General features: G+C 40.9%; 1 protein-coding gene across 4 annotated transcripts in view; it reads left to right on the plus strand.

Annotated features, from left to right (window-relative positions):
- LOC133217001 (contactin-4) overlaps nt 1-19,534 on the plus strand; it is a 341,090-nt gene that overhangs the window by 203,186 nt on the left and 118,370 nt on the right. For all 4 annotated transcript variants that reach the window (XM_061362129.1, XM_061362133.1, XM_061362130.1 and 1 more), the window contains 2 exons: nt 5,535-5,661; nt 6,744-6,919. In XM_061362129.1, coding sequence (XP_061218113.1) covers nt 5,535-5,661; nt 6,744-6,919 — 303 coding nt within the window. The remainder of the gene's footprint in view (nt 1-5,534; nt 5,662-6,743; nt 6,920-19,534) is intronic.

Consider the following 19,534-nt stretch of genomic DNA (forward strand, 5'->3'; position numbering starts at 1 on the left):
TTTTGCTCCCACAGCTCAGAGTATTACAGTGGAACTGCAGAAAATGCATCTTATGCAGTGGTGGGGTGATGATGAGAAGGAGGGGGAAAGTCTCATCATTTGCTTCAGCTTTGCTGAAAGTATCTGGTTGTTGTTCCATTCTTTTTGTTATTCTTGACTATTTTTCTTTCTTAAAGATGTGGGACAGCCATGGTGCAGTGGTAAGCAGGAACAGTTAGCACCCCAATGGTGAAAACAGGCTGGTGATCATCTCCAGAGATGCAGAGCTATGAGGCCCTTCCCTTAAAAATAATACTTCATACATGACTTTTTCGATCTCCTTTCATTTAAATACATTTTTTGTTTCTTTTCAATGGGAAACACCTTTAGGAGGTCTTGTTCATTGAGAAGCCTAACAGACTTATTTGGAGTGGATCTACCTGGTGTAAAAATTTCTTTCTTGTAATTTCAAAGCTGTGAGCACCATTTGTATGTGCAGTTGATGTTAATAGAAGTGATAGGCAAAAAATAAAGAGCAAGCCATTCGATTTAGTCTTTTCCTGCTCAGAAGGATGTAACGCAGCTGGCTAACCTTGAAATTCAGGCTGTTGTGTTAATCACTGATGCCCTTGAGCCGTCCTATCCATTTCACTTCTCAGTTTCCTGAAGAGTTGCTCTTCCCAAGGTGCAGTTATGTCTTGAAGAAATACCGGCTGTAGCACTGTATGAAGCGTACATAGCAGAAACCAATTCCCTCAGCAGCAAACAAGGAAAGGATTTTTATCATTTATACGGGATATACTCCAAGAATTCTCTCTTCAGTTTAGTTATTATCTTTCCCTACAGTGTGGAATATTCAATTAAACCTTCTCTCAGATTGGCCATAACTTTCAATGAGAATTAAAGCAGTTCTATTTAGGTAACGATATCTGTCACCAGGCTTAATGTTCGGAGAGAATAGGAATGGTTTCACCTGTTCATGTGAATTAACCTCAGCTGGCATTCACATTTCAGTTCCTCAAAAGCACAGAAAGACAAGCACTTAGCATCTTATTGGATGTGCTGGCACTCAGGTTTAGGGTAGTGGAGGGACACAGAAAATATACCCTTCATTTGGAATGTATTGAAATTAATCTGGCCTTTTTTAATGTATTTTGTGAATCACTGGGGGGGGGGGAGAATATATTTCAGCAGAAGCTAGGTTAGCAGAATGTTCTTCTAAATTATCTATCACATTCTGTCCAATAGCATATGGGCATACATCTTGTACTGTGTTTAAAAATGTCTTATTTTATCATGAAATCTACTGAAATTTCCTATATCCTGCATCTTGCTGAAAGAAATACACTTCCCTCAAAGGAGGCAGAAGCAGAGCAGTAGTACATTTGTTTCATCTGACAGGGAGGAAAAAAATGCTTTTTGGTAACCAATCTTGTTTGCAACTTGTCTTAAGCTGAGGGCAGCTCAGTGTTCATTCTGGGTTAACTCATTTCAGGCTCCAGCAAAAGAAACGTAACTCAGAAAAATAAAATCTGTCACTGGGAGAGTGTCTCAACAGTTAGCTTGTCTGGGAAGATTACTTATTGTATTTTCCCAGGACAGTAACAAATGTGTAAGGAGTAGCACAGGTTATGCAGCAGCAGCTGAATATCATAAAGGGCCAAGCGAGCTAAAATAACTGAGCAGTTTTCATGTGTATATACATATATGCACTGTGCAATGAAATGACAAAAAGACAGCTTGGTAAGCACAACCTGAAAAGAAGGGCAAAAGAAAAGCCTGATAAGCTCAGGAAATAGCCTCCTTCTAGCATTGGTGGGCTTCTGTGGATCTGGAGGCTAGTAGTGTTACTTAGTTACAAGGTAAAAATGTGTTATGTCACACTGTGATTGAGAGTCCCTGAGTGTGATTGCAATAGAAATGAAGTTACCACTTTTATTAATACAATAACAAAAAAAAAAAAAAAAATTGCAAAGTTCATATTTTTACATTCTCTGGATAACAAAACTTTGCTGCCACAAAACAAGGTACTGCAATAGCGCAAAGGCATTTCCCTGTGAACAAACTACACACCTGAGATTCTTTTCTACACAGTAACATAAGTTAGTCAAAGTGGACTGTTTATGGGACAGGTGCTTTTAGTTTTCTGTCTGTTAAGAATCTAGGCAGCAGTTTGTTTTATTTATTAGTGACTTATTTAGTGTTCCTTGAACCAGATCATCCCCTTGTGTGAGCTACTGTGGCTCAGCTCTCCTCACATACTGTTAGGATCTGGGCTGCAGTGATTTCAGTCACGTATTAGACTGTAGCAAAAGGACTCTACAGGCTGAAGATTAAATAGTTTGGACTTGCTTATCTTGGTTATACACAGGCAGCAATAAAAGAAAGAAGAAAGGCACCCAAACTAATTCCATCTACCCAATGTTTCTCCTCTTCTGGTCCCCTGATACGCTGGCAGCTGTTTTCAGAGCTTCTCCCTTCCTTATCCAGTGCCTTTGTCTGGAAAACCAAGTCGTAGTTGAACCAGGGCTTCTCTTCTTGCGGGCTAACAGGAAGGGCAAGCATTTTTTCTCCATGTAAAAGCTGAATGTTAAACAGTGTCAACAGCAGATGTAATATGTAGAGGGTGGTTTCATTTGATCTTTTGTGAGCTTCTAGTTTAACTTAGGCAAATTGAGTATTTAGGTTTTTCTCCCATTTTTTACTATTCCTGCCTCTGTAGTTCTCTGCCTTTTGTCTGATGTGTTTTCTAAATTCTACCTTGCTCACTAATTAGGCAGATTATAATGTTTCTTACAAATGTAACTTTCTTTCAAACACTTGCATCATGCAGACCAGTTTCATTATACCTTTAAGACCAATGTCTCAACCAGGGACACTACACCATGACAGTCTGGGCCCTGATCCTGCAGCTAAGTGAACCTGAACATATGGGGACATATTTGGACCCTTAGGTTTGGTTGTGTGTGTGTTTCCTGGCTCAGTTAGGTGAGCTATCTACTTCTTAATGCAAGGTGTATTTTCTTATGATGGGAGGAAGACCAAGAATCTGATCTCTAGCGTGATGTGGTATAAATTGACACACTATAATTGAAATAACAGCAAATAACAGTGTAGTGTGAGTTGAGTCCTTTGTGGGGTGTGAGGCAGATGACACATCTGATATCACACATACCTGAGTCAGCATGGTTCACTAAGTGGGTGATCCAGGATGGTCAGCATGTGCCTATCCCAGCACAGCCAAGATCCTTGCCTATGGGAGTTGAAGCAACTCGCAGCCAGGACCTGAGCACCAGACCTGCTTCTACATTTTACAGTTAGAAGACTGGGTAAATTAAAATGTATTTAAATTCTCTTGTTTTCAAACCTATTAATACAGTAATCAGAGCTATAATCTTTATGGGCTAGATTATAATATTCTTTCTAACAGTGAATGAGACTAAGTGAAGCAGCCCTGGGTCTCGGAAACGACTCAGGATAGCATAATCTAGCCCTGTATGCTTTATAGTTATTATTATATTTTTCTGCTAGCAACAGTAAGTTGCACACAAGTATAATTTTAAAGCTAGAGAATATGTGAAATGTGTTTTGAATAGATGAGGCTCAGTCAGATATTGTTAACATATAATTAAAAATAAAGATAAATACAACTGATATGACCGTGTGCTTAGTGCATTCTCTTTTGTGGCAGTGCCTTAGGGAGGAGACATGAGAGAGTGGTTGCTCCATTATAATCTTCTGGCAAAGCCTCTCTGAAATCCTTCTGTGGAGACCACAGAATCTTCTCCCTGGAGTACAGAGCTATTGTTCTTTTCTATAATAAATCCAGCTGTTTTGCCAGTGTCAGAAGATATGAGGGCTATTCGCATTCTCACCCTCCTTCCACCAGAAAGATGCATTGTCTTCTGCTCAATCCTTTTTCTTTGTTGTTTTTGTATACATCCCATTATCTTTGTATTTTATATGTTCATTCTTCTCTGACCTCCTGTACCCACAAATTCCCTGCATACCCCTCAAGTTGGACTCCTGGCAGCCAATTAGACAGCAGCATGGCTGCCCTGGCCAGCATGCCATCTGTGCTTGTACCCATGTAAGTCCCTGCTCTGGGCAGCAAAGGAACTGTGGGTACCAGCAACAGCACCATGATGGCCTGAACAACTGCCCTTTGCCATCTGGTACTCTGAAAGGACAAAAGTATGCTGTAAAGATGATAGGGCAGAACATGATCATAAAGCTTCAAAAAATGCTAAAACAAAGCTCCTTCCATTCACCTGGAAGCCTTTCTGACCAGGAGTAGTTTCACTGCATTCATGCTTGCATTGTACCTAGGGAAGCCAGCTAGACATTGACACCGATGAGTGGAAAAGTCTCAGTGAAGGCAAGATAGCTGATTTTTTTCAGGGAAGAAAATTTGGTTCCCTTTATGTTCTGAGCAGTTACTGTGAAAATGAAAGTGTAATACAGACAGTGTAATACAGATGGAGAGCGGTGAATTTACGTTGTAGCTTTTTGTGGGTGTTTTGAGCAATATTGGTTTATTTCATGAAGTCTTGTACTCTAACTGCATAGTGGCAGGCAGAGAAAAGCTGTACCTTGGGACCATTCCTGTTACCAAGGTTTGGAAAAGAATAAGAAAAGGGATAAATTAATCAGATAACAATTGCAAATGTTTGATGTGAAAGAAAAGAAGATATGAAGGAACTAATAACACAAAATACTAAAATGTATTTGTAAAGTAAAAAACAAACGTCCATACAAGGAAAGCTCCTATAAGTAGTCCCCAGTTTTGGATTGCTGTTAAATGACTACTGAAATCTTTGAAGGTCATGTCAGGTTGTTTCATCAAAATGTTTTCACTCTACCTATATTTAGTGTGAGTTTTTAATGGCCTGAAGTGCACAAGCATGTAATGTGCTTGTTGGTGCAGTTCTTACTGGGCACTCAGGACCTTCTTTCATGGGGAACATAGCAAGATGTACCTCAGAGATCCCTGTGGCATCACAGCTGGGAAAGGGCAAAAGGTGGAACAGGGTTTACACGGCCCCTTTAAGGGGCTCATGCTCAGTTACACCCCATGACTGCAAAATGGTTTCAGTCCAGGGTACCAGCACCAGTTGTAATGGAGGGAATTGCTTAGGGCAGTAAATGCTGGGAAACCTCTGGCTCATGTTACTGCATAGCTGTATTTAATAATGTGGAGTTTTTTAGTTTACAGTGAAAAGATTTCATTTCTTAAAGGTGAAAATAAGCATTCTGATTTGAAGTGAGCTTTGCTATGGCAATAGAATCATGCTATTCATTCCATTCATTTGAACTCTGGGTAACACTTTGGTCTGTGCTCTATTTAGTGCACAGACATATTTGAGAATGTTGACTCCACATGATGTTCAGTGGCTTTTTGGGAAAAAAAAAATAAATATGGCTATTATAAAATAAAGTGTCATTATCACGTCTTTTCTGGGGTGAATGATACATGGCCTCTATTTTGTATTTTAAAACTAGGTACATGGAGATTCCATTAAGTATATGTCACATTTTTCCTCTGTTCAATGCAGATGACAATACACTGCATGGGCCAGTTTTCCTTCAGGAGCCCAACAACATGATTTTCCCCTTGGATTCAGAGGAAAAGAAAGTGAAGCTGAGCTGCGAAGTAAAAGGAAATCCCAGGCCAACCATTGGGTTTGTTGAATGTTTAACTATTATTTGGCAGGATCTCCGTGCTTACACCAGTAACCCCCGGGAACCATTCTCCTGTGTGTATCATGCACTATAACTCTGCGATGCCCCTGGAGCCTATCACAGTACTGGTAACAAAAAGAAAAGGCATCAGGAGCTCACTGCGTATTGCAGAGCAATTGCAGATTTTGAATAGGAGTTCAAAAAGGTTATGAAGGGATTATAAATAGTCTTGGCTCCCAACTTAACCATCCTTTTCCATAAACATGGACAAAGCTTGTAATTGCTTTCAGCCTTAGTAACTGTGTTGGAATCCTTACAAAAAAGGTGCTATACTGCTACTGTGATGTTGCTGCTGTAAATCATTTTGGCTGCTGGGTTTTTTTTCTTCTGCACATTTCTCTTTTTCTTTTTTTTTCCACCAAAGTAAATGCCAATTGAAACAGATTAGAGTCATTAGACCTCAGCCAACATGCTGTCTTCTGACACAACCTACTATTTAATGCAATAAACTCTGTTGATTCACAGGTACAAACATGCTCCAGTTGTTCCTCTGTACGTTCTGGGAGAGAGAGCTGCTCTGCAGCTGTGGTGCCCTTGTATGCTCTGTGGAGGGCTGGTGGAGATGAGCATTGTTGTAATAGGGGCAACACGGTGCTGGAATTTGCCAGTGCCCCAGTTTGTGACAACATCTGCTGTTGAGTGAATTCTCTGAAATTCAAAAGCAAACAGCCAGCAAGTTGGGAGAGTTAAAAAAAAAAACAACTCAGTGGACATGAATGATTTAAAGATTCTGTTCCTAGGACTTCCCCTTGCAAAATGATTAATTCCAAGGAGCAGCAGCACTAGCAACTACAAAACATTAATCATATCAGAGGCTGAAATATATGTCAAGGATATTGCTCTTTCACTTAAATACTGGACTATTTCAATACTGCGTAGGATATTTGCATTTTCATGCCTTATTTTTTGTATTAAGTAGTCAAAGATGTTTTAAATCTGTATTTACTTCATGTTGTATTTTCAAATACCAAAGAGTGTCCATTAATATTACAAGAATATGACTTTGGCATTTTGTGCTGTAGGTGGAAGTTAAATGGAACCAGTATTGACATTGGTATGGATTACCGCTACAGCGTGGTGGAAGGCAACCTGTTGATCAATAATCCCAATAAAACCCAAGATACTGGAACATACCAGTGTGTAGCAACAAACCCGTTTGGAACGATTGTCAGCAGAGAAGCAAAGCTTCAGTTTGCTTGTAAGTAAGAATGCGGCCTCCATTCCTGCAGCATGCTGGAAACATGGAGAGAGCAATGACTCCTTTCCTAACCTTTTTTAATGCATTAATATGTATTGTCTGAGCAGTTCATGGCTTAGAGGAAACATCTGGATTACAGGGGAAATGTGAATGAGAAATAGCTGCCTTGGTTTATGATGATTTAGATAAAATTATAAGTGGTATGCAAAATGAAATCTCTTATTTCCTGAGAAAGAGGCCACCTTGGAAAATAGTGGCAAATGGGATTTCACCATTGATTTTTCTTTCATTGAAGAATTAAAGCTTAAAATTATTTGAAGGATCATACTCTTTGTAAGGAATAAATTCACAATAACAGTTTCCACAGGTCCTACATTTCACTACTTGGGTACAAGTACTTTCAGGTATGGGTGATATTTTGTAAGTCTGTGGGTAAAAAGGAAAGCAGCCTGCTTTATACATATTTTGGGTTAAATCAGGGTTGCAGCTTCTTGTCAAAAGCTAAGGATAACAAAAGACACAGGTCTTGATTAGCATTATATGAATTAGCATTATATGAAATTATGTAAAACCATTTCAAGTTAAAAGATAAAGTCACTAAGAGTTGGAAGATGATAGCACAGGACAGCGAGTCATCTTTTTTCTCATGTAGTTGTGAAGGTGAAGGCAGAGAATAGATACATGGGTTTATTCATCCATCATCTGTGTGATTTCTCTGTGCCGTTGCCCTGGGAGGGCTGTACATAGCAGCTTAGTAATTACAGAAGGGCCTGCTGTGAAACGTCCTTACGTGTACAGTGCAGGAGTTCAAGGCAGTCTGTTCCCAGACGTGACGCTATCTGTAATGGTGAGCTGGGCTTTCAGTAGAGCTTAATGAAAGATGCTTTTGACTGACTGGTGAGAGAAGCTGATGTGCTCCAGCTACAAAAATGAAAAGGTAAAAATGCCAATAAACAGGTTCATACAATATAGAGAGATGAGTAATGGGAAATATTACTGTGAGTAAAGTCAAGTCCTCTGTCTCCCTGTGTAGTTCACAATATATTATCCTTTTGCTTATGACCTGCTTGTGGTTTTCCATGACTAAAGGTGTGTTTTTGCTCTGAATGGGTAATGAACAGCTTCCTACAGACCAGTCTCATCAATTCAGGTTTCAGTATGTCAAGGTGATTGCTTCATAAATACTGTGCTGGTCTGCTTCTCTGGAGACCATGTGTCTCACAGCAGGCTCTGTCTTACAGACTGTGGCCTTCTGCTAGCTAACAGGGTGAGCCTGGGAAGCGTTGTTACTCAGAGCAGAGCATCTCGACTCCCCATTGGCTGGAGTTGTGCTGTTTGCTGAAATAAAGAATTTAAGAAGAAGCTGGGTACCCAGGTCGCAGCTTTTCAGACTCTGGTCCCGAGCCTCAAAGTTCAGGATATGGGACTAGAAGGGAGGATCCTGATGCTGGAAAGTGCAGTATCCACAGACTACTTGAGTAGTGAAATACATCAATGTCCCTGCTTGTTTAAAGTCTTAGGTGGTTATTAATCAAGGGCTTGCAAACACAGAGAATTCTGCAGAAGAGTAAGAAGCCTTTCACATTTTGTCTTTGCTTCAGATACACAGCATTAGTTAAATTCTGATCAGTTTATCTATCTTGATCAATGATATATGTGCCCAAAACCTTTCAAATTTTGTAGCTGACCAAATACAAATTTGGCTTGACTGTTTCATAGTTAAGAAGTTTGAATTCAAAACCAAAGCTTGTTCTTTTCCAGTTAAAGTAATTATGGGGAGCTTGAATAAATTTATTATTTTTAATTCTTAAAATTTATTTTAGATTGATAAAACAGCATAATGGGACTAGAAACATTTAGATTAAATAAAAAGAAATAACATTTGTGAAGGTAGGATCTGTGCTTTCACAAAGCAGTAAGTCATTTTGTCTTGTATAATGAAAGGGATTGCAACCAGAACTAGCTAACTTACAAAATACACAGAGCAGTTTATTACAAAAGCTCTGCCTCTAAGAACCAATAAAAATGGGCATCCATATTAGTAATGTGTGGTTTTCAGCCTTGACATCTGAGATGTGTGGATGCAGTAGCACAGTTTAATATAACTGCATGCCTTTCTGTAGTTTTATTCCAGACGTGATCATTTTTGCATGGCCTTCTGTAGGTTCTGCATGGAATTACCTAAAACTCTGTTTGGGGCAGACTCGTTGTAGCTACTGGAGCTCTCTCTTAAACCCTTTTGCTCTCAGATTCTTCCCTTTTATTGAGTTGTTGTTTTTTTTTCTTTTTCCTTTAGTTTACACCCTTGTCCAGCACCTAGATTGATCATGAAGTCTCTGACCCAGGTCTAGCACTTCAGCTTACTCTCTTATGCTCCACTGTGTCACATATTATGATTTAACTGTGGAAAGCCATATGATTACAGACTCAGGATGGTACCACTTAACTGTCCGTAGCTTCCCCCTTCATCCAAGCAATCTCATATTTTCCATCCTGGTTGTGTGTTGTGTGATTTTTATGTTCATGTTCTCTCATATTTATTTCTGAGGAAAGTTATGCTGGGTCTGTTGAGACTAATGTCTGGGGTTTGGAGCTTTCTTTCTCTCAAGAGAAAGCAAGCTCTCTCAAGAGAAAGAAAGAGTTAAATTTTGAATCTTGGGGTATCAGTAAAATAAGGTCGTTCATTCTTCAAGGGCAGTATTATTCTCCTCTGGTGTTTTCACTGAAGATTAAACTGTGATCTAGCTATTTAACCTTCTGTGGAGGTCAGAAAAGGTCAGCAATTTAATCCTTTAAATATGTATTTAGGTTACAAACTCATTATGATAAAAGTGCTAGTATTTTCCCCCAATACTTGCTTTGTGATATGTCGCATTTCACATTTGTTCTTTTTTTCTCTTTCTCTTGCCTACTTTGTTTCTTTTTTCTTTCCTTTTTTTTTTTTTTTTTTACCCAGTGGTAGTTGTCTCTGAAATTGAACATATTTTCATAAAGTGAGGAATCTGCTGTGCCACAGTAACAGAATATGGATTAATGTTACCCTAAACCCTGTGCTTAAAGCAGTACAGGCTTTCAGAAAATAAAAAAAAGCTTTAAACTCCTGAGTATGGATTCTAATAATGGCTTTTCCAAAATGATATACGAAAACACAGTTGAACTAGATTAAATTATGTGCTTTTTATTTTAGGGGATGGGGCTTAGCTTGACAATTTTATTCACTGTACTGTAGTTTCTGTTCGGAAATAGCACTGAAATCAATGAGAAGTTATGCCTGGAAAGGAGTGTAGCTCTGATGAGGCAGTTTACAGATGTACCCACCCATTTAGACATCATTAAAGCTGTTTACTATGGCCAGGATCCTGCTTCAATTTAAGTCGAAGATAAAACCTGTATTGATTTTTAGTGGCACCAGAGTTGGACCATACCCCTCAGAAAACGATGAACTTGCAAGTTGTGCTGCCAGCTCAGCCCCTGTTCTCTTTTTGGCATGACTGGGAGGTGCTGATCAGCTGTTGGCCATGGGCAGGAGAGCGGTAAAGCTCAGTGTGTAGCGGTACACTGTGAGCAGGATGCACTTTTAATGAGTGTCCTTGCCATGTTATTTCTACTGACTGTGAGATCATTTACAGAATGGAATATTAGTGCACACAGGTGCTGGAAGTCGCGTTTCTACTGAACACCTCCACAGACATAAAACCACATGAAGTCCTGGGAAAGGCTGCAAGAGTTTGTCTGTCCCCACTGCAAGGCAGCATCGATGCCCTTCCCTACAGAAGCTTGCTAGCCTCTTCTGCAAAACATTTGCAGACCCTTCTTGGGAGTATACATTTGGAGAACTATGCATTAAGATTTAGTTTCAGCTATTTTGGTGGCCTTTGCTAGTCCTGATCTTACTTGCTAGCACCTACTGCTGATCATCCAGAGTATGCTTGCACTCCATGCCCTGTGCAGGTAATGACCCAAGGGCTTTCAGACCTGTTTCTCCCCCTTTCACTGCTACATTGAGTATGCTACAAGTCCAAAGGATCGTGGTTTGAGAATGTGAGCCAGGCATCTTTTCACCAGAAATGCCTTTGTAGAAGCCTCCATACTATTTCCATGTGAGGGTGCATGTGGAGAGTGCCAGCTTCCCCATGATTTGTGACTCTTGTCTTTGGATTTGCTCTGGTTTAACCAAAGGTTTGTCCAACAGAAAGGGGCCAGGTAGTCAAAACCGGTCAAAATGAGCAACACTTCTGGAAGTGGGTTCAGGGGAAATAGGGCTAAATAAGGTTTTCCCTTCTGTTTGTAATTCTTTGCTAAGTGATGTCCAGAACTTTACTTTTATGGTCACGTTGATGTGATGGAATAAATGAGACATGACTTGCCCCAGCAAAGAGAATAGCAATTACTGTTTTACGTTTCAGTTGATTTATTATGTAGAATAGCATCTCTAATCACGGAATCACAGAATGTTCTGAGTTGAAAGGGACCTTAAGGACCATCCAGTTCCAACCCCCTGCCACAGGAGTGGAGGGAGCACCTACTAAACCAGGTTGGTCAAAGCCCCATCTAGTGACTTGAATGAAAGATTAACTGGATATATATAACTTTGAAGAGACTAACTTTGATATTTGTTCTACATTGCTGAGGCCACAGTTTGTTTTCTACCATCAAAGCTTTGAAACCAGGCATCCTGCATGGCTCCAGGAGCAGTGTACAGGGTCACTCTGTCCACCCCTGTGCCCTCACCCCCACCCCAGGGGTCTGCAGACTGTGTCTGCTCAATTGCCACCTCTGCCTGCAGCAGCTAATGCATCCCCAGGACAGGGCCAAGGCTCCACTCTGCTTTCCTGGCATATGACCTTTGTCTTCTCCTGTGGAGCCATCCCCAGTACTGGTAGATGAAATATCCTTTCCCTGCTGTGATAACTAGGCTCAATTTGGCCCTAAATTCCTCAGTAAGATTTACAGTTTAACCTGAAAATACACAAAGACAGTGCTACCTGCAGTAATACTGCCTTAAGTGAACCCTCTGCAGAGCGAGCAAGTAGCCATGCAGTAGCTGTTGCCTTTCTCATCAGTACTGTTGTTTGTCACACGCTGCTGATTGTGAAATGAGTATCCAGAGAGGAAAATCAAGTTCAGGTTGGTGCAGATCTTCAGTCATATCATTGTTTTGTCCCCTGTTGTTATAAAAACTGCCTAAAAGTGATGCCTGTGAAAGATAAGCTGTTAGAGAAATGGGGTCTACTTTTCAGGGGATTTTAGCATTTTTCACATTGTCACACCCCTGCATGGAGATTATGGTTGGTGTCCTTCCTCCTGCTATGCACAGAGACACTTCTCTGAAAATCCATGCCTTTCCAACCAGTAGCAATTTTCTGTGAAAGAGTTTCCTTCAAATCAGGTCCATTCTAATGCTATGGGTATTTTCTGCAGTTGGCAAAAACAATATTGAGGTGTCCAGGGGGCTGAGGTACCAGTATTTAGAACAGAAATGAGGCTTCAGGAAAGGGGATGATGAGGGTGAAGGGAGGCGATCTCGGGGGATGCTGGAGCAGCAGCAAAGCATTGTTGTGCTGCCCCAGGGAGCCTGGGGATGCAGGCAGGTGGGATTAAATGAAAGGGGGAAAGGTCTTCTCCTCCTCCAGACAGCCCTGGTCAAGTGAAATAGCCGGTTTTGTGTATGGAATTTATCCTGAACTGTTTCACTCTATTTGAAGGTTAAACCATGCCTGGAGGTCAGGGTTTGGAGGTGGGCTTCTTTCCACTGCTAACCAGAACAGCAGCCTCAGACTTACCTTTTGTACATTTTCCATTGTCTTATTCATTTAAAGAAGCTCTTAACTTTCTTCTGTGATTCCGTGAACATACTCCGAACTGCAGGGAATCACACTATTGTTTCTGATAACTGTTTCCCCCACACTTTAATAAAGCAAGTTGTTTCATAGAAGTGTTTCTGCAAAAATAATTGTTACACATGAATTAGCAGCTAGGACTTAGCAATGTGCAGTGCAAATGGTAGCAGAAAATACAGTAATAATGTGGTCGCAATGAGAATACTTTGGGGCTTTGACCTACCATCCCAAAATAATTTCACTGTGATGGTAGAAAAAGAAAATTACTCCCAACATAATACTGAAAAGGATTTTCTTCAATATTCCCATTGCTGGAATGATTCTTGTTATATCTTGCACCCAAGCAAATCCCGTAATTTTTGCTATTAGTTGCTAAGAAACAAATTATAATTGCTGCTCACATTCTTTACTGTTTTACCCTCTTATTGCCCTGATGTGCCTTCATTTTCTTTTTGGAGATTAAATGATCAATGGAGTAATTCTTTCAAGAACAATTAATAATGAAAACATTTTCAGAGAACCACCAGAGTATCTGCCTCGCCTGGCCTAAACAAACAAGTGCAACAACAGTCGCATTGATTGATCATTGAAGCGGTGCACTGCCACTCGGCTGAATGAGGCATTCGGCACGCGAATTGAATCACTTCCGCAGTGATTACTAACGTCTCAGTGTTGAGAAAAGATGATGTGTTTTAAACCTCCTGGCAGTTAAGGAGACAGAGGGTTTGGGCTGGCTTTTTCAGGAGCTGGGCTGCAGCTGGGATGGTGCGTGTGTGCAGCACTGGTTGCCTGCACGCATCCTCTTCGGGAAGTTTCTTTGTTCAAGGTCTTTCTGCTTGTGAAGGGCAGAAACCCAGTTTGGCACGTTTTTCTGGCTCCCTGTTCTGGATTTCTGTGAGAGCACTTGCCAAAAAGACCCTGTGGGGTAGATAGGTGGGGCTGTGAGTTTTCAGCATCCACTAAGATGGGGGAGCACCCCTGCCTGCCTGCACCCACCCCCACAGGACATGCATGCCTGTGCTCCAAGGCTGGTTTGCACCCCAATATTGAAATACTGTGCTCGGCTATTTCTGACTCAGGATTCCTTTCTACTTTTTCAGAGCCTTAACTTCAAATCTTCAGCTCTTCCCACAGGTTGATTCACTTTTCCTGGCATTTTTGTTAGTGTGCTTTCTCCCCAGTGTTTGGTGACAATTCACTTCCAGACAAGAACTGGAGTTTGTTTTTACCCAGACCTGTAAATCTGCCTTAAATAATCTAGTTTTCTTACTTTTTCTTACATCTTCAGGAATTGGTTTTCTTACCATGGCCTGGTGTCCCTCACGTACCCCAACATCTCTTTTGCTGTCTCTTTTCCCCTTTGAAGCCTTTCAAAGCCTCTGCACATCCAGGCCAGACAGGGGGCTTCAGGACTTCATTGTGGTGCAGAGGAGCGGTTCTGTGGCATCAGCAAGTGACACCATGCTGCAGAGCATCTGCCGTTGCTTCCTTTGGCTGACCTTCCTATTTCAGTTTCCAGAGACACTAACAAAGCTCATTATAGTATTTCCCAGATAAACAGGACACATCTTAAATCCTGGGTCCAGTAAATAAATCTGTTTTGGTACAGATTCTCTGGCAAGAGGGTTTTCCTAAACTTTTCATTCTTCCTAAAGGAACAGTTGTTTTGTAGCTCCTGAAACTCTGCAAATAAAGCATTATTTTGGAGCCTGCATGTGCACTTCTGCCCACTGCCAGAGGCCCATCTTCCCAGGCTTCCGTTCTCCCACCAGAATGGCTGGGACATGATAGCCATCCCTGTTTTATTCCATGCACCATAATACACATGAAGCTGTCAAGTCACAGCTGATGAGAGCAGGGCATAAGCTGCTTGTGGTGTCCCTGTTTCTGCATAGTTATAACATTAAGTTTTTCTGGGCCATCTGATAAGGTTTGGGGCTAATTATGACAAATTGGGCTCAAGAGTGTTGTTTCCTGTATGCATATAGAGTCCCTGCTTCCTCCTCCAATGTCCTTTAAAGGAAAAATAGCATTTATATAAATAAAAGGCCTGCTGATCTTACCCAAAACCAGGTACTTCTGCTACTTGGGCCCCAGGACTGGGTTGATGACATACAGGGGGTGTTCTTAACAAAGGAACAAGCAAATTTATTTGAGTCTTTCTTTGTGCACGTATTTCCCAATGTTTCTCTCCTTGCTGAACTCTTAACCCAGCTGTGCAAAGTGCAGACGGTGACATTAGAGAATCAGCTCCCAACCTCTGCACCTTTGGTGCACAGTCTCCAATGGGTGGAAAACTAGGCTAAGCCTCACAGAAGCTCTTTTTTCTCTTTTTTTTTTATGAATAGGACCAACAGGGAGCATGTAGCAGAGTATAGATATATAACCTACTTTACTTCCATCAGTGATAGAAGGACCCTTAACTTACAACAGAAACACAGTATTTTATACCTGCTTTGTTTCCACCCAAGGGTTGTAAATAAGATGAATATATTATTACTTAAAGCAGTGGTGGGGCATTTGTAAATAATCAGTGCACCTTCTCTCAAAGCTAGTTATCTTGTGAGCCTGCAAGTGTTATTTAGGGAAGTGTATTTCAGTTTATATCATGCAGAAATAGTGCTGCTGACAGTGGGGAGCACTGCACAGGGACGTGTCAGAGGGCTGTGGCCAGGAGCTGTGAGAGCTGCTGCCAGCGCCTGTGGGCATCGCTCCATAATTTTGTTTGGTGTGGGTTTGGGTGGGTGGGGTTTGGTTGTTTTTTGGTTTGGTGGTGGTTTGTTGGTGTGTGTTGTTGGGGGGGGTGTGGTGTTTGGGGTGGTTGTTTGTGTTGGTGTTTGTTGTGGGGTGTGGGTTGGGTGGGTGTGGTGTGTGTTGTTGGTGTTGGTTGTGTGTTTGTTTTTCTTCAGGTGTTTATTACACCAGACTCTTTTATGGAGTTTTCCAAGGCTCTTATGCCTTTGCTATTCTGTTGTCTATCTCTTGTCGATCGTGGCTCGAGGATGATGCTTCCGTAGCTGAACTGCTGAACTGTCTTTGTGGGTGTGGGTTTTTTGGGTGGTGGTTGTTTTTTGTTGTGGTGGGTTGTGGGTGTTTGTGTGGGGGGGTTGGGTTGGGTGGTTTGGGTTTGTGTGGGTTGTGTTGTTGTGGTTTGTGTTTGTTTGTTGTGGGTTGTGTGTTTGTTGGGTTGTGTGTGGTGGGGTTGTTTTTGGTTTTGGTGGGGTTGTTGTTTGTTTTGGTTTTGTGGGGGGTTTGGTGTTTGGGTTGTTGTTTTTTTTTGGTGGTGTTGGTGGTTGGGTTTTTTGTGTGTTGTTGGTGGGTGTTGGTTGTTTTTTGGTGGGGTGTGTTGGTTTTTGTGTTGGTTGGTTTTGTGGGGTTTGTTTTTGGTGTTGGAATGTGCTGGATTCCTTCACCTTGGACTACACGATTAGACTAAAGAGGGTTTGAAATGTTCGACCAACGATTCAGGATGGAGATTTTATCTGTAAGAAGCGTTTGGCCATCTGCACCAAGTAAGGGGCTTTGAACCTGGAATGTGGGTCCATACACTGCCTTCAGAGCCTCATAGAATCCTCTGTGGTCACCCAAATCTGCACATAGTTGAGTCTTGAGCTTAAGATCACAGGTCCATCGCAGCGCCTTGATTTCCCTTGTGTTGTAGAAATTTAGGGCACACCACGGCACTGGCTTGACAGTTCTTCCTGTCTCTCCCCATATTTATTAACTGTGCATTTACTATGTAAAATAACGTCTATTCAAATTATATATATTTATATCTAGGGGCTGAATTTTCAGAACTAAATGTAGATGTAGGTGTTTGTTTAAAATGAATGCTTAAATTGACCCATTTAGGCCCAGTGTGCCAAGGTCCACTGATGTAAGCTTTCCTTGCTAAGAGTTCTGCTGTTATGTAAAATTCTTTCTAGTCTTGAGATAATTATCTTTGTGCTAAATCATGTCATGGTGCTGTGGAAAACTCTGACTCCACCTCGAAGGAAATGAGAGATTTCATGTTTTCTCTGATGTTCTGAATTCTGAAGCAGTAAGTATTGAGGTTCTGAGCCCAAGTATTTGGGACAATTTCACTTTGAAGTGGAGTCGATCTCTCTACATTTAAGATCTTCTGACCTTAGGCTTAATCAGTCACTTTGACATCTCACCTGCTAACTTAATACCACCCTTCTTTTTGTATGCTCAGTGTATAGTTAATAAAGAAAACAGTGTAAAGCTCCCACAGTAAGGTAAGGAGAGAGCAAGACTTTGTCATTTTTTCTCTACTTTCCCATGGCTTTGTGCAGGATCTGCTACTGTGCTACTTATCAGCAAAAATTTCCTGTTCTTTCTCTTTCTAGAAGCGTTTACAAATTGCCTGTGTTACCAGCAAGGTAGCTCCCACCGGTGGCCTGTTTGGCTGCTTACCCCTGGGTTATTAGAGAATCAATGCACATCATTTGACATCTCTTCCACTATTGGAAGGCTAAACGTGAAAATTAATATGGTAGTGTACTATGAATAATAATGTGCCCTTAGTAATAGTATTAATCCTCTGAATGTAACTAAACTTACTGAATGTTTTTCTGAGCATATCTTCTTAAACCCAAGGATAGGAACAGTTGAATAGCTGTATAGATGATATTGGAATTTCAGGTTGGCACAACTTCAGAATGTACCCCAGCTACCTTCATTGAGCGCAGTCTTACCTCTGTAAATCACTGATGTCCAGCTGGCTTATTCTGATGAAAGCTAGAATGGCACATAAATAAGAGAGGAAAATGAACTGCAAATTTAAATTACTATTCTGACAATAAATTATGTAGCCTGAGAAAGTAGATGCCAATATAAAGCAGTATACACAAGAGTGCAGTGTCCCTTCAGGGAACTTGGTTATTCAGTGAATTTAAGCCCTGCTTTCTTGAAAAAACAAAATGGGATATGATGGACAGCAAACTTGTAAATTTAAAAGAAATTTCCCTTGACTTATGGATAATTATTAGCATTCATAAGAGTCTTTCCTTCAAATGTTGATATATTGAACATTTTTATTAGCAATCCTGTAGATACTCTTGTCTGCAGTATAGTCAGCAGCAGGCAGGGTTGCAGCATGCTATATCCCCACCCATGATTTGACATACACATCCATTGTCACCACTCTTTTATCATTCAGGAGTTAATTTGGGGCATCATTTTCTACAGCTAGTAGTCTCACCTGCTGACTGTCTCCATTACAGGCATTAGGGGTAGGTCAGGTCTGTGAACCATTGCGTTCTGTCTGTGGGCACAACTAAGGCTTCCTTTGGTCCAGGTTCTTTTCCGTAACAGAACTTCCCAAACATTTTCCAAACAGTGGCACAAACATCTGAAGAGCCATAAAATTATGTTTTTGTGGTATGTTGTAATCACTTTTCCTGGTCTTTTTGATCCATCAGATAGAGAATAGGACAAGGAATCTCAATTAGTAGGATGCTTCTTGTAACACCTCCCCTTTTTGCTCTAAATCCTCTGGTCTGTCAAATGAAATAATGCTATTTACCTAGTTTGAAGAAATAATTATTATCCTTAGGTTGATCTTTACTGATTCTGTATCAGTGCAAATCACTGTTGTCTTAAAATGTGTAGAAAATAGCAGTTACATGCCCCCCGGTCAAGTGTAGACTATACCCAAAGGCCAGAGGTGGGCTCTGTCTTTGTAAGAAAAGGACTTTTCCTATTGATGGGATGCAAGGCCAGTGCAGAACAATTTTATCTTAGTGGCTGCTGCTTCGTTGTTTTATTTTTTCATTCCTGTTTTCCTTCTTGGAAGCAGAACCAGGGAGTCAGTATTGGCATGCAAAGACAGCAGAGCTTTAAATATGTTTGTCAAAAGTTGTCCCATGTTATTTTTCCTGTCTGCAACAAACGTGACTGCCATTTCATAATTCATTAGACATGAGAGATGAACAGAATGAAGAAATATCTCCTCTCTAGGAGATGCTGACTAGCATCATAATGTGCATTTTCACAGGCATGCTGAACTACTGGATATACTCTGAGGATCAGGATCTCTGTAGGGTCTTTTTCGTTTCTGTTTCCATCAAGTAAAGGGAAATTTTTCTTTGAAATTTATAGCTGACTGATCTTTTGTCACATTATTTTACATTATTTGGGGCCTGAATTTGCATTCATTTATCTGCACAAAGTAAGAAGGTGCAGGAGAGCATGCTCCAGTGGGGGCACACAAGGGGTGCCTGTGGTGTTAATGCTCAGCTATGAAGTGAGAGGGGGCTGTGCAGTATTTCCTTCCCCCAACAGAAGTACTGCTTCCTGGCTATTGGAAAATCATCTGTGCTGGGAGAAAGCATAAGAATAACTCACTGTTTTGCTAGGAAAATATAAAAACTTCTGAGAGTGAAATAACTCTGTTCAAAGTCAACCCAAGGGGAAATGTCTGCCCAGCTTTCCAGATTAAAGTAATAAAATAAAATTTTCTGAGTCCTCAGCATTCCAACTGGCACAGGAGAGTTGCTTCAAAACAAACGTTCGAAATGTTTCCTATAGAAGGAAGGTAAATGGGCAGCTTTTATGAAGTGGAACATAAAAAAAGATCATCATGAACTTTCTTTTTTTGGTAACATCGTAGAAAAGAGTGATTTCGCTTTGGAGGAGACCAGTGGGTGCCTTGCAGACACTGCTAAGAGCCTCTGTTCTCCCATAAGGTGAGTGCCATGCAGGAAGGCAAAAAAGCACTTGAGGCTGCCTTGTTCCCTATTTGGAAGCAAGGTTCAAATCCCAGTGAGGT

This window comes from Neopsephotus bourkii, unplaced genomic scaffold (assembly GCF_033783945.1).
Source record: "Neopsephotus bourkii isolate Nb327-2 ecotype Australia unplaced genomic scaffold, CSIRO-AGI_Nbou_v1 NB_1080, whole genome shotgun sequence".
Classification (NCBI taxonomy): domain Eukaryota; kingdom Metazoa; phylum Chordata; class Aves; order Psittaciformes; family Psittacidae; genus Neopsephotus; species Neopsephotus bourkii.